The sequence below is a fragment of the Ornithorhynchus anatinus genome, chromosome 3, assembly GCF_004115215.2.
Source record: "Ornithorhynchus anatinus isolate Pmale09 chromosome 3, mOrnAna1.pri.v4, whole genome shotgun sequence".
NCBI classification, from domain to species: domain Eukaryota; kingdom Metazoa; phylum Chordata; class Mammalia; order Monotremata; family Ornithorhynchidae; genus Ornithorhynchus; species Ornithorhynchus anatinus.
In genome coordinates, this window is record NC_041730.1 from 24581809 (window position 1) to 24597206 (window position 15398).

The 15398-nt window shown below is 45.7% G+C and overlaps 1 protein-coding gene across 8 annotated transcripts in view; it reads right to left on the bottom strand.

Moving 5' to 3' along the window:
* ALKBH3 (alkB homolog 3, alpha-ketoglutarate dependent dioxygenase) overlaps positions 1 to 15398 on the bottom strand; it is a 46872-nt gene continuing 31474 nt past the window's right edge. For 6 of the 8 annotated variants that reach the window (XM_029060000.2, XM_029060003.2, XM_029060001.2 and 3 more), the window contains exons 9-11: positions 8996 to 9094; positions 7320 to 7408; positions 5366 to 6960 (exon numbers count right to left, since the gene is read on the bottom strand). In XM_029060000.2, the coding sequence (XP_028915833.1) occupies positions 6942 to 6960; positions 7320 to 7408; positions 8996 to 9094 (207 nt within the window). In that variant the 3' untranslated portion in view covers positions 5366 to 6941. Of the gene's footprint in view, positions 859 to 5365; positions 6961 to 7319; positions 7409 to 8995; positions 9095 to 15398 lie in introns of those variants that run through there. The other 2 variants (XR_003757842.2, XM_029060008.2) reach the window with 2 other exon arrangements.

The window sequence follows — 15398 nt, forward strand, 5'->3', positions numbered from 1 at the left end:
GCGGTAAGCACTCACTGAATACCACTGATTGAGTCATTGATTGATTGAATGAGTGAGGTGATGGATACGGGGGAAATCGATGTTCCCTCGCCGACTCCTCACCACATCCTACTGCTTCCGGGGCTGATGTTCCAGATGGGCAGCTGTTGGGATGGGAAAGGACGAGGTCACCAACGGGGTGACAAAACGCTACCAGAAAATGCGTTGAATGTGGTAGAGGGCACCTCCTTCAGCGTACCTTACTTTGAGAGAGAGAAAAAGTGGAGTCTCCCCAGGTGCAGCTCCTTTGAAAGGCTCACAGCAGGAAGCTCTGAAACGGTTTGGCCCAATGCAGCTCTGGAGGCTAGAGGGCTTTATCCCAGTTGGGGTGTCTCTGTGTAATCAGTCGCTGGCTGCTTGTCAAAAGGCTTCTCGCCCACGTCCTCACTTACTCCTTCCTGTTCTTGGTTATTGGACAGGTTAATTGCACCCTGATCCGTGGGAGAAGACAAGGGAGTCCCGCTCTCTCTCTCCACTACTTCCTTCCCGATCACAGCCTTCCGGCTCGGCTCGCTCGTGTCCCCTCGGCCCCCCGGGCTGCTTCTCAGGTAGCGGACAGATTCTGTTTGATTCTTGCTGCTTCCTTGCTGAAGGTGCACCGCAGCGATAAGCCCGTTGGCCTCAGCATAGGATTCGAGTCTACCGCAGCTCCTCTTTTGGCTCTCGGGGCTGCCGTTTCCAGTGAGGAGGGCCGTGTATCCTGGGCCAAGACATTAAAATGGACTGGGGAAATTGATCCACCGGGACTCCTTCTCGATGGACTCCTGGATCTGAGGAAGGGCATCTTTCAGGGTGTACTGGGGATTCTTCACTCCCTGTCTAGACACATAAAGGATCAGGAAGAGATCCCACTAAATCATCTTGCTAATATGGAGCAGGAAAGAGCTATGTTACAAGCTGGAACTAAGTTGAAACAGGCTTGGGACATTAGGGATGAGGGGGTGGTCCCCTTTTATTATTATTACTGATAATGATCATAGTATTTATCACTTACACTGTACCAGGCACTGTTCCAAACACTGGAGTAGATACAAGGCAATCATTCATTCAATCGTATGTACTGAGCACTTACTGTGTGCAGAGCACTGGACTGGGCTCTTGGAAAGTACAATTTGGCAACAGATAATCAGGTTGGACACAGTCTCTTTCCCACATGGGACTCACAGTCTTCATTCCCATTTTACAGATGAGGTAACTGAGGCCCAGAGAAGCAAAGTGATTTGCCCAAGGACCCACAGCATACAAGTGGCAGAGCGGGGATTAGAACCCAGGCCCTTCTGACTCCCAGGACTGTGCTCTACCCACTAGGCATGCTGTTTCTCCCTTGCCACCTCAAAATAATTCTATTTACAGAGAAGAATCCCTTTTGAGGTTAGTGGATAGGTACGTAGGATGGAGGTGAAAACGGCTAGACTGTAAATACGACACTCTGCAAACAGCAGGCACTCAATAAATACTGTCAATTGATTGGCACTGGCTTAAAGGATAAAGAAATAGGCTTCGTTCCTTCCCGGATTCTACCGAATGTTCTCGCAGCGCATTATTCTCAAGGGAGTTGCTCTTGGAAGGCCCAAAAGAGAAGCAAGAAAAATAAAAGCACAGGAAAAGACCAGCTCCAGAGAGGTCCTTGGAGAAGCAGTGTTGCCTAGTGGATAGAGCCTGGGCTTGGGAGTCAGAAGGACCTGGGTTTTAACCCTGGCTCCACCACTTTTCTGCTGTGGCCTTGGACAAGTCACTGAACTTCTCTGGTCTTCAGTTACTTCATCTGTAAAATGGGGATTAAGACTTTGAGTTCCACATGGGACCGGGACTCTACCCAGCCCAATTTCTTCTATCTACCCCAGCACTTAGTACTATGACTGCCAAACGGTAAATGCTTAACAAATATCACCATGATGATTTTTATCATTAATAATAATAATAATAATAAAAAGACCCATTTAAAGTCTGTCCTTTAGACATCTTTGTTCTGTGCCTTTACTCTGGTTGATATTCTTCAGCTTAATTCTAGAACCAAAGGAACAGATCACACCCAAAAGCTTTTTGTCCCCTAGAATGCTTTTATTCACAAACTAAGTTTCTATAGGCAAGAAATGATTAGTCTGTTCAAGAGAATACAAAAGATATCCAAGTGTCTTCCTTGTCAAACCCACGACAAGAGAATCCAATCAAGAAGTCAGTCCCACCAAGAGAGATCTGGGAAAAATCTCAATTACAGAAACAGCATGGCCTAGACCATAGCACTAGGAGTCAGGAGATCAGGATTTTAATCCTGGCTCTGCCACTAGACTGCTGTGTGACCTTGGGGAAGTCACAACTTCTCTGTGCTTCACTCACTTGTAAAATGGGGGTGAAATATCTGTTCTCCCTTCCCTTTAGACCAGGAGCCCCATGTGGGACAGGCATTGAGTCTGATCTCTGTTCTACAATTCTGTTGTAGTCTACTCTCCCAAGCACTTAGTACAGTGCTCTGCAGATAGTATGTGCTCAGTAAATACTATTGATGGATCGCTTGATCTGATAAGACTGTATCTACTCCAGCAATAACACAGTGCTTGGCACAAAATAATTATTATGGCATTTGTTAAGTGCTTTCTATTAATCTTATTAGGTAGGGAAATTCCTTGTAAATTTAAGCCTGCTCTTTTCCCCATTTAATTGTGAGCTCATCGAGGGTTGGAATCAATCAATGGTATTTATTGAGCGCCTACTGGGTGCAGGCCATTAAACTAAGCGTTTGGGAGAGTTACAATACAATAAAGTTGGTAAACACAATCACTGCCCACAAGGAGCTTTCAGTCTAGAAGCGGAAGGCTGGCTTTTGCTTCATTCATATGTTCCCCAAGTTTTCACAGTAGGATTCATTAAATGCTGTTGACACAGATGGCACAGAAAGCACCAGAAAATGGGACAAGATGGAGAGGGTGGGTCAGTTCTCTGGAGGAGGGTAAGCGGGTGTTGTATGAACCACGAATAAGTGAAGATTTAAACAAATAGAAGGCATCGCTATGGAAACATTAGGCTTTTAAAAGGAGCTGTTAAAAAAAATAAAGCAAAGCACGGCTTCTAATTCAACACGGCAAGTGTTTATGACCAGAAAAGGCAAAGCGAGTATTAAAGGGCAGCCAACTGAAAGCTGCCAGAACTCAAGGGAAAAAAAATATTCTGACCTGTTCATGGGCCCATCATTTGTCACTGTTTTCTCCCCAAACCCACAGCGAGAACATACTGCTCTTTGCCAGACTTTGTGCCTAATTCATTTAACTCTTTCTGAGTCACCACCTCCCCCCCATCAATGAATAGCCCATTCTTGCCTGGCCAAGCTATGGAGGGCAGGCTCTGCAAGGGCTCCTGGGATATGAGGCAATCCCATGCTAGTCATGGAAGTGATACAAGAGGGGGAAGCAATCTGGCCCTGGCGAGTTTATCCAGTGTAACCCAATCCCACTACGAATCTCATTTCCTCTTCTCCCACTCCCGCATCATCCTTGCACTTGGATCCATCAGCCCCACAGTACTTGAGCACATACATGTAATTTATTTATATTAATGTCTAGACTGTAAGCCCGTTGGGAGAAGGGAATGTATCTACCAACTCTATTATATTCTATACTCCCAATCGCTTAGTACAGAGAGAAACACAGCATGGCTTAGTGGATAAAGCACAGGACTGGGAGTCAGAAGGACCTGGGTTCTAATCCCTGCTCCGACATGTCAGCCATTTGACGTCGGGCAAGTCGCTTCACTTCTCTGGGCCTCATCTGTATGGGGATTAAGACTGTAAACCCCATGTGGGGCTGTGTCCAACCTGATTAACCTGTATCTACCCCAGCGTTTAAAACAGTGCTTGGCACTTAGTAAATGCTAAACAAGTATCATAATTATTATTACTATTTATTTTTACAGTGCTTTGCACACAGTAAGTGCTCAATAAATAGAATGGATTGATTGAGTGAAGTGACACAGCAAAGTGCCAAGTGGAGAGGATAGGCTCGGTACGCGTCTGGGAAACACCCACCAGGTATAAGACTGGTGAAGAATCGTTAGAGCTAGGAGTGGGCAGTCAGAGATGACCTTGAGTTTTAATACTGGCATTTGAGCCTGTGCCTGTCAAAGAGATTGGCAAACTATACTAATATCTCCACGTCACTCCATCAGAAAAGTTAGGCGAGAAAGGGTGCTCAGTCAGACTCCAGTACCGAGTTTACTTGTCAGATGAATTATTCTCTGGCCTTCTCAGTTTAAACACAAAAGAAAAGAGAGAGACTGGAAAAGACCTCAGTCTGCAGTCAAGATTCCTCTACCTGCCAAACAGGAAGAAGGTCTTTTGCCCGCCTGACATTAGAAAACAGCATGAGATGGCAGTATGATGCTTCTACGGAAGAAAACACAAACTGCTGCTTGAATAATGAAATGAAGTCAGGTTTTTCTACTTGGGAGGCGCTGCCCTAGCAAGTATGGTAATGAGCAGAAAGCAGCAGAATAGATCGATTCAATGGGCCTCGGAGAAATGAAAGAAAGTGTTTTGGTCATAGATCAACAGCATGATGTACGTTGGACTCGTGACACTGCATTAGGTAAAATCCCAGAAGGCATGTTCCCTGTTGGCTCTACTCTCTCAAGGAGATCGGGAAGTGACAATTCTCCTCACCACGATCCAGCTAATCAATCAATCAATGGTATTTACTGAGTATTTACTATGCACAGAGCACTGAACTAAGCGTTTGGGAGAGTACAACAGTTTTGACAGATATGATACTTACCCTCAAGGAATTTACAATCTAGTAGAGAAGATGGACATTGAAAGAAATTTCAGATAGGTGAAACTACAGGGTATGTACAAAAATGCTGTGGAGCTGGTGTAGGAATACAGACGCAAATGCATAGATGATGCAGAAAGGTGGCAAATAGGTGGAGAAACAATGGGAAGACTTCTTGGAGATATGATTTTACTAATGCCTTGAACACTGGGAGAGTGGTGTTCTGTTGGATGTGAAGGAGGAGGGAGTTCCAGGCCAGAGGGAGGGTGTATGTATGGGGTTGGTGGTGAGACCAATAGAGAATGAGTTCCAGGGAGTAAGTTGGCCTTAGAGGAGCAAAGAGTGCAGGGGATCTGCCCAGTCACGTAAGAAGGGAAAAGATTGACTGAGAGGCTTAAAGCGGAGGGTAAGGAGGTTCTGCTTGATGCAGAGATGGAGAGGCAGCTACTGGAGGACTGTAAGGAGTGGGGAGATGTGGAATGAATTTTTTTTAGAAAAATGATCCGGGCAGCAGTGTTAAGTCAGGACTGGAGTGGGGAGAGACAGAAGGCAGTGAGGTCAGCGAGGAGTTGGATGTGGTAGCCCTTTATTAAGTTCTGGTTGTTGTTTGTCATATGGGAGCGAGGACAGATGTTAATTGTTCTTGTTGTTAATAGCATTAAGCCTTCCTCATAAAGGTAACTGACCTCGTGGAGGAATCCTACTACTCTTATTACCAGAAATAATTGGGTCTGAGAGTCAGAAAACCTGCATTCTACTCCCGGCTCTGCCACTTTCTCGCTGTGTAATCTTGGGCTGGCTACTCAGTGATTCTGGCCTCAGGTTCCTCATTTGTAAAATAGGGATACGATGTCTCTTCTCCCTTCCTCTTAGAGGGTGGGCCCTACATGGGACAGGAACTGTGTCCAAATCTTCTATCTTGCACAGTACTTAGTACATAAGCAACACTTAATAAATACCATCTTCAACAATGGAAACCGCATTGCTTAGTGACCCAGTTGGTCAGAAGTCAAAGTGCAGACCAAAGCAATTCAGAGAGAGAAATCTCTAATTACAAGTCTACAGCTTTTTACCCTGAGCTCTAGGATCATGGATTCAAGAGTGGGTAATGAAATTAGAATAAAATCAGGGGTAATTAAACAAAGGCAACCCCAAAAAGAGCTCTTTAAGTTGTTGTCCTACTTAGTCTTTTTTCACATCTCACCTTTAAAATTCCCTTGGAGGATTCATCTAATCATGAGGTCAAAAGAGATAGTGTTTATGTCATAATGCCCTAAAAGGCGGCAACCTTGTCTAGTTTGGGAACTTTGACGAGCCAATCACCTGCGTCTCACTTTGCCATCCCCTACGTAACAGAGAAAACATTCGGGAACAGAAGCTTCAGACACTGGAGTGTGTCATAGAGATGCTGACTACAATATTAAGTAAATAACTACAGTATTAGGTAATCCTGTCCATCTCTCCTAGGACTGCAAGCTCGTGTGGGCAGGGAACATGTCTGCCAACTCTATTGTACTGTACTCTCCCAAGCACTTAGTATAGTGTTCTGCACATAGTAAGCACTCAAAAAATGTCACTGATTGACAGGAAAGAAAACTTCCCAGCAGGAGAGCCACGATGGTTGTCTCATTTTCCTTTAAGTGACTCAAACAATTCTCTAGTGGAGACCAATCTACGTAGAACAGATGTCACTACTGAGTCCCACTTCAGCTACGATGCCTCCTTACCACATGATTCGTCCCTTCTTTGAGGTTTTCAGCGACGCACAACGGTTCCCTTCGGCTGTTCGAGGACAGCTGGACTCCTTGGGTGGCCGTTCAAGGACGACTCAAATTTTTGTCCTGAATCACAGATCTGATAGCCCAACTGACTCAGCAGCTGTTCCAGCACAGCCGAGGCTCACTGACGACACAGCCGACTTAGTTACATAGACAGAGCACTCTGCATCGGCGGCAAACGTGTAGCTTTCCATTCACAGCACACAAGTTAGGAGTCAAGGTAACGTAGCTCGGCATTACAATACTGCTTGCGTGTCAGCTGACGGAAGAGTCGGAACTTCAGAGATGCAGATAGATGTTTACCCCTCACTTTCCCCAAAGTTGCAGGAAAAAAACCCAAAACACCTGCAGTTTCCCCCAGAGATTACAATCTATTGATAGCCCTGCAAGAAATGAAAGGAGAAAAAGCTTTCTATAAAAAATGAGCTGTCAGCAAAATCCCAAAGGCTTTTTAAATACAAAATGAAATAATCCATTTCAAAGATCTGATGAAGCATTTCCCCACACTGGTGAGCATCAAAGAGCTGAACTGCATGTTGTCGCTTAACCAGACTTTATTGGTGCCAAAGAGAGGGCAGCAAACACGGGGAAACTTCCAATCTCATTTCCCACCCAGCCACTTTTGAGAGCAGAACACCCCCGTCGGATCCCTTCTTCTATCTACCCATAGTCACACTTGGTGAAGAATTCGATCAATCCAGGTGCAGTATCAATAGCTGTTCTACCGGGGGCCTTGAGTCACCTTTGCATCCTGCTGGGCTCTGGGTAAATAGTTCGGAAGGTCAAGTTTATCCGGGGCTCTTTGGAATGGTACTCCTTGGGAACTCGATGCTAAACAGAAACAAATCACTTAATTGATGATCTCACTAAATACACAAGATGATTTTGAAAGAGTATTTGATGGCATTGTCAGCTCTGACTGCAGAGTTGTGGGCACATTTCTTCCCGCATTCATTCATTCAATCGTATTTATTGAGCGCTTACTGTTTGCAGAGCATTGTACTAAGCACTTGGGAGGGGACAATAAAACAACAGACATATTCCCTGCCCACAACGAGCTCACTCTAGAGAGGAGATCCCCCCACCCATGGGAGAGGGAATGTGTCTGTTTATTGTTATATTGTACTCTCCCAAGGGCTTAGGACAGTGCTCTGCAACACAGTAAATGCTCAATAAATACGACTGTCTGACTGGAGCAGGTACAAACTGAGGCTTTGCCCTGCCCTCTTATTGTTGAGGCAGGGGGCAGGAGGGACGAGGTATGCTTGATGCCCCGACATCAAAGAGTCACAAGCTTTTGAGAGTAGGGTAGTTCCCATGGTGAATGCAAAGACTTTGCTGGGAGAAGGGAGAGAGGAGTAAAGGCTGGTCAGACACCCTTCTAAAACTGCCCCTATGTAATCCTCCTTTGGACTTCAGATAGAGCAATCAACAGTATTCATTGAGAGCTTACTCTCTGCACAGCACTGTAGTAAGTGCTTGGGAAAGTATAATACAACAGAGTTGGTGGACCCTATCCCTGTCCACAAGAGGTTTACCGTCTAGAGCGGGAGACAGACATTAAAATAAATGACAGACAGGGGAAATGGCAGAGTGTAAGGATTTTCTACTAATTCCGTTGCACTCTCCCAACCACTTACTACAGTGCTCTGTATAAATACTCAATAAATACCACTGACTGATTACATAAGTGCTGTGGGGCTGAGGGTGGGGTGGATATCAAGTGCTTAAAGCAGCAGAACTCCTGTCAGGGCCTTGATTTTCACCAATAGGCAGTGCTGCTTCAACTAGAAGAGGCAGGTAGCAAGTGGAATCATCTGCCTGGATCAGAGCGGCTCGTTGAGGGGAGTGGCGGCCTCGAGGAGGTTCCACACCATAGCTGTCTCTATGCCTTGCCTCCTCACTTTAACAAGGGGGTAATCTCTCCAATCACCACCCTGCCTCACTCTCTCTAAGGTAGACCAGAGAGGTACCCTGCAACTACTAAGCTTGATGACTTTACCTCACACGCCTTGGCCTACCAATGCTACAGATCCTTTCAGAAATGTAATACTGATCTGGCCTTCAGATTACTACCTTCATTTCTAAACATTCATTGCACTCAGGACCCTCTTTATCCCAAAGACCTGCTATTTCTCCAAATCCAGGGGTGCAGGAGGAGGACTAGAAATAGATGGGGCTTCATCATCACACCAACAAAAAACAGTTTGGGGCTCCATTCCAAATGGCAGATGACAGCCCCTTCTTCCCACGGTCACCCCAAAACATGGTCTGACCTGAGCCTCCGCAAGATTCCTTCTGACTGAATCCACTGGGAACGGTGCTATCCGTGTCTCTTGCTCATGGTGGAAGAACTAGTTTCCTACCACACGTCGATTTTGGCATCAGGAAACAGACTCAGCAAATGTTTGTTCTCACCTGCCAATCAGCTTGGGTAGCTCCCTCCATCATCAGCAAGGTCCCATGAGCAAGAGGTATCTTTACTCTTTCCACATAGGTGAAGTCCCCATTCTCTTCCTGGGAAAGAGCAGTAAATACACCGATTTATTTGCATGTGCAACCAGAATAATTCATCAGAATCCAAAATAGGGAAGTAAAACAAGACAAAGCTCCATTCCACTTCCCCAAAAGCAATTAGCATCATGCTCTGTGATCACTTGCACTGATCGAGCAAAGTCCACTCTGCTATCATGAGAAACAAAAACTTCATTAAGGCAAAATTCTTCCATACCACTTTAGTGCCGCTAATACATTCTGAAAAATGGACCATTAAAAGTACATCATCGAGCACCCTTTAATTCTTTTACAATCCCCAACAGAAAAGACTAAGAAACAAAGGAGTTCAAGAAAGCAGGCACATACAGGACAAGAAGGTAATGAGGTGCTATGATGTCCAAACCCCAGAAATGTTTACAGACTAGAAAGACAAAGTTGAAAGCTACAGCATGTGAAAATTAAGCTTTATCAGTAAGGAGAAGTATAAAGAAACACCACAGTTTTGAAGGGGCAAGATTAGTACAGAAAGGAGATACTTGTAGTCCAAGAGATAAAGGGAGAACAAAACAGTTCTTCAACTACATTAGACAGAAGAGCACCAGAAGAAATATTTCTCTGTGACAGGAAGGAAAAGCTGATAATAGATGATTGTGAAAAGGTGACTTTTTGTTTTTTACTCATCTTTACAAAAAAGATCATTTGCAAACCATTGACAGGAGGAAGTCTCTCCTGAAACAGACGAATAGAAAGCCAAATGAAAGTAGGGAAACAAAGAAGAGAACTAAATACATTAAAAAAAAAACTGAATATGTTTAAGTTGGACCTGATGACATACACCTTGTTCATTCATTCATTCAATAGTATTTATTGAGCGCTTACTATGTGCAGAGCACTGTACTAAGCGCTTGGGATGAACAAGTCGGCAACAGATAGAGACAGTCCCTGCCGTTTGACGGGCTTACGGTCTAATCGGGGGAGACGGACAGACAAGAACAATGGCAATAAATAGAGTCAAGGGCAACTAAATAGAATCAAGGCGATGTACAATTCATTAACAAAATAAATAGGGTAATGGAAATATATACAGTTGAGCGGACGAGTACAGTGCTGTGGGGATGGGAAGGGAGAGGTGGAGGAGCAGAGGGAAAAGGGGAAAAAGAGGGTTTAGCTGCGGAGAGGTAAAGGGGGGGTGGCAGAGGGAGTAGAGGGAGAAGAGGAGCTCAGTCTGGGAAGGCCTCTTGGAGGAGGTGAGTTTTAAGTAGGGTTTTGAAGAGGGGAAGAGAATCGGTTTGGCGGAGGTGAGGAGGGAGGGCGTTCCAGGACCGCGGGAGGACGTGGCCCGGGGGTCGACGGCGGGATAGGCGAGACCGAGGGACGGTGAGGAGGTGGGCGGCAGAGGAGCGGAGCGTGCGGGGTGGGCGGTAGAAAGAGAGAAGGGAGGAGAGGTAGGAAGGGGCAAGGTGATGGAGAGCCTTGAAGCCTAGAGTGAGGAGTTTTTGTTTGGAGCGGAGGTTGATAGGCAACCACTGGAGTTGTTTAAGAAGGGGAGTGACACGCCCAGATCGCTTCTGCAGGAAGATGAGCTGGGCAGCGGAGTGAAGAATAGACCGGAGCGGGGCGAGAGAGGAGGAAGGGAGCTTCTTAGGGGCGGGATGAAGTTATCGCAACCACCAGCTATTATTTTTGAGAATTCACGAAGGACAAGGAGTTCCCAAGGATTTCAAAGGGACAAATTTTGTGCCCATCTTCAAAACAGGGAAAAGAAGATGACCCTGGTAATTACAGATTAGTAGGCTTGACTTGGCTGCCTAGAATCACCCAGAACAATTAGTCAATTTGCAACCATCTACAGAGCATCGCTGCTAAGAAGCAACCCACAAGGTTTTCTGAAAAGCACATACACAAGACTATTTGAATTTTCTTCTCTACTGAGAGAGCTGGGTCACACAGTGGGAGGAGGCCACAGACGGAAGCTATCTAGATTTGAAGATTTTCCTCCCACAAGATATCTACAAGTAGGAAAGCAGGGGCTTAACCATTCTTCCATCAGGTAGTTTGGTCAGCTGGTTCCAACACGACACCTACAGTTATCTATCCCTCAGGGTCAGCCTGTAGAGAAAAATCTATCAGATGGTGTCGTACGGGGATTGGTCCTGAGGCCGATTCTATGCATTATCTTTACTGATGACCTGGACAAAGAATCAAAGGATACCCATCATATTTACAGATTACATTTAAGTAAGAAGGCTGAAGAATACTTGAAAATAAAAGAGGCATCAGCCTTCTTGCTGACCTCCGTGCCTCCAGCCTCTCCCCTCTCCAGTCCATCTTCCACTCCAATGACCAGATCATTTTTCTAAAAAAAAAAAAGCTCCAATGGAAGGGGATGTTGGTTGCTCTTTAGTTCTACAAAGGACTCAATGAGAGATGAGCTTAAAGGAGGAAAGATTTCCCTGGAGATTTTGAAGACAAAGACATCCAATTTGTCCTGGATGATGAAGTCTTTCATTTACTTGGAGGCAGGAAACAGGAACAGGTGACCGGCAGAGGACCCCGTTCTAGCTCTAGGATTCTGCTATTCAATGTTGACATATAGCAATGGTGTTTTGGGGCTGTTGGCCCATATTTTTCTTGTTTGGCCAGTGTTTCAGTGGGTCAGGCTGCCTCTAGCTTCAGGGCCAGTTTCTTAGTGGATCCAAACTGCTGGGTATGGCCAGGGCAGCTAGAGAACATAGGCCTGCCAAATTGACACTGGTGGGGTTTAAGCTTTCAAGGTTCTATCAGTAAGTCCTAAATGTTTAGAATTATAAAACTTTCTATTTATTTTGCACTGAGCGCCGAGTAATTTATGTACGTCATTCCATGGTTCCTTCACCCCACCGGGTGTCTTGACCGCCCCACTGACTATATGGTAGGAGGCAGCTGGAATGATCCCCCATGGAGAACTTGAAGCATCAGAAATTGAAGCACTGACTCGCCTGAAGTCGCACAGCGAGCCAGCGATGTGGCAGGAACAAACTCCAGGTTTCCAAGTCCCATCCACTGGGAATTAAACAGTAGTCTTGCTTTCTCCTCCAGTGTGAAGACCTGCATTGTTTTGTTACTTTAGAACGGCTCTGTAGCCTGGTACTGTGTTTACACTTATTGCTGTACGATTATTCCTGAAAGTTTAACTGCTTACAATTCTTTTCCCCAGGAATGGCAAAATCCAAACAACAATGGATTATCCAAATAATCCGAGATCCAGAGCCCATAACCCCCGAGGGCAGCTCTGACAGGCACAGCCAGAAGCTGAGCAGACGCCTGAAGTCATTTTTCAATGCACTGACCCATTTTTTTAATTACACCCTTCTCTCACTTCTTTCAGCGATCTACCGGTAGCCCTCAAGGCTTGTATTGGACCAAAATGCCATTTGGGAAGGAATGCAGAAGTGCTCAGCCCTGGAGAGCTCCAGTCCCATCTCCCAGTAACAATCACTTCCTTGCCTTTGGTTGACCCTTGCAGAAAAGAATGTCCAAACATAAGGTCCAGGTTTTAAAAGTGAAAAGAAAGCCCAGAACGGCATCTCATCTGAGATTTGGGGAAGAGAAGGGTTGTTTGGACACGATTCGGGTCAGCTGGGGCCGTGCTGTTCCACTCTGGAAAACCAACCCACTGCTCAAAATGGGTCTAGGCAGGAGAAAACTGTAACTCAGCTATGCAAACTGGGAGGAGAGTGAAGATGCTTAATCACAGCCAGATCCAACTGCCGGGTGACAAACGAACTAATAAAATACGATTCTCCTTTACAAACATGACTGCTTCATTTTCTGCTTTTTAAGCCTGCAAGGATATTTAAACACGCCCCAGAGAACTCCAGACATTAAGACAAAAAAATGAGCCTCGACGAAAAGTAGCTGGAAACTTTGTGGCCCCAGCGTTTGTCCCTCCTTCTTCAGGATCTAGATTGAAGTGCAGGGTAGAGAGGGGTTAAGTGGATTCAGTCTGGGCCTCAGGTCAGTTCTCAGCACCTGAACTGCTCGCAAAATGCTCCCAGTGGAACAATCGTTCTCATGGTCATTGGTTGACCATGGGTGAGTCCCCTACTCTTCTGGCAAAACACGCCTTCTCTCTGGGAACTCATTCATTCAATGGCTTCAGCCACCAGCTCTGAGGACGACTCCCACACCTACCTCTCTAGCCTTCACTCGCCTCTAGCCTGCAATCCTGCATCTCTTCCTGCCTCCTGGAAGCTCCACTTGGATATCTTGCCAGCACCTCGAACTTGAGATGTCTAAAACTGAGCTACTCCCCTTCTAAACTGCCTCCTCCTCCTCCTAGCTCAGTTAATGACACCATCACCCATCCTCCCTGTTCCAGAACCCCGTAGTCATCCGTGACTCCTTGCTGTCCTTCGACTTTCACATCTGATCTGTTGCCAAACCTTGCCCGTTCTTCTTATCCAACATCTCTCGGATCCACCCCTTCCTCTCCAACGGCACGGCTATCACCCTGGAACAAGCTCTGGTCGTATCATGCCTAGACTATCGAAGCACTCTCCTTCCTGGTCTCTCTACCCCAGAGCCCTCCTCACTCCAATTTATACTACAAGCAGTTGCACAGATCATCTTGAAGAATCACTTGACGCACATCTCTTTTCCCTTGTCTTTCCGGGTCCTTCGGCATCAAGCTAAAATTGCTCAAAATAGGCTTCAAAGTTCTCCACCAACTCACCCCATCTTACATATTTGCTCTCATCACTTACTACTCCCCAAATCATTCTTTCCATTCTCCACAAGCCAATCTGCTAACTGTACCTCTCTCTCTATTCTCCCACCTACATCCCAGTGGTCCTCCAGTACCCCCAGTTTGGCACTCCCTCTCCCCCCCAATATGACTACCCATAGCTCTCCTGAGAGCCAATCTCCTCCAACAGGTCTTCCCTGATGAATTCCATCCATCCCAAGATGTATCAACCCACCTCTGGCAGTTCTGTAGATATTTATATCCATCCTCAACCCTGATGAGTATACATTTATTCAATCATACTTTCACTTATTTTGGTTCCTCTATTTGTAAATAGTTTTATGACTATCTCCCCCAACAGAGGGTAAGTTCCTTCTGGGCTGGGGATGGGTCATTCTTCTGTTTTGTATTTCCCGAGCACTTCACACTGTGCGTTGCTTTCAGTCCTGTCACTGCTCTTGTTGCCAGAGAAGCCCTTCCCCCTCCCCTTGTTCACGCTCCCTTCACATCTCATCTCTCCCCTCAGGGACCAACCAACTCTGCTGCTCTTCTCTTGCTCCAATGTCCTACTGGCTCCAGGCCTTGGTTTCAAGCCCAACCAGCTCCTTCCTCCTTTCTCTTCCTTCTGGCTCCTGCCACTGTAGGTAGGCCCAGGATCCACCCACCTGGAAATCATCCTAAAGCGAATCAAGGCTCTTGGTGGTGATCCAGATGGGGAGAACTTCTACTCTAGGCACACGCAGAGATTACTTACTGTCTTCAACGACTTTTGCATCTCCGTGTGATAGCCGTTATCACTTTGCCTTGTCATTAATGACTCCAAATCCCCATTTGGGGAGAAGAAAGTGAACATTTTGTAGTTGGGGAAAATGAGGTTAAAAGAGATCAAGTTTGCATAGCGGGTCACAGTCGCATGGCCAGAATGATGCTCACGAGCATACTCTCGTGCTTGTGTAGCAGTAGACTACACTGCTTTCTCTCGACAAAACCTCTGCCACTCGTCTGTCGTGTGACCTTGGGCAAGTCACTTCACTTCCTCTGTGCCTCAGTTACCTCATCTGTAAAATGGGGGTTAAGATTGGGAGCCCCATGTGGGACATGGACCGTGTCCAACCCGATTAGTTTCAATCTACCCTAGTGATTAGAATAGTGCTTGGCACACAATAAGAGCTTAACAAATACCATTGTAAAAAAAAATAAGCTGATACAGAGACTTCTTTCTCCCTAAACAGCAGCAGTTGGAAGCCCTGTGGAGCTCACGCTGATGTCCGCAAAGACTCACGTTGATAAACAGTCAAGCAGAATTGGAAACCCTGGCCTTACTATTTATATTCAAAGTGGTTAAGCACTGTTAAGGTTGCAAAAACACTTTCTTGTAATCACTTCTGTATTCGCTTGGGCCTTTCTTATATTAAAAAAAAAGTGGGTTTAGGATGAAGTTTTTCATCTCTCACTCCAGCCCCCCCCCAAAAGTTACACTTACAGGTTATTCTTTCCTGAACGCACTAAACTCAGTGCTTGTAAAATGTTCAAACAGGCAGGGCAAATAATGACTTTTAAAAACTGGTTTAAACTCACCCTCCTCACCAAATAAGTTTG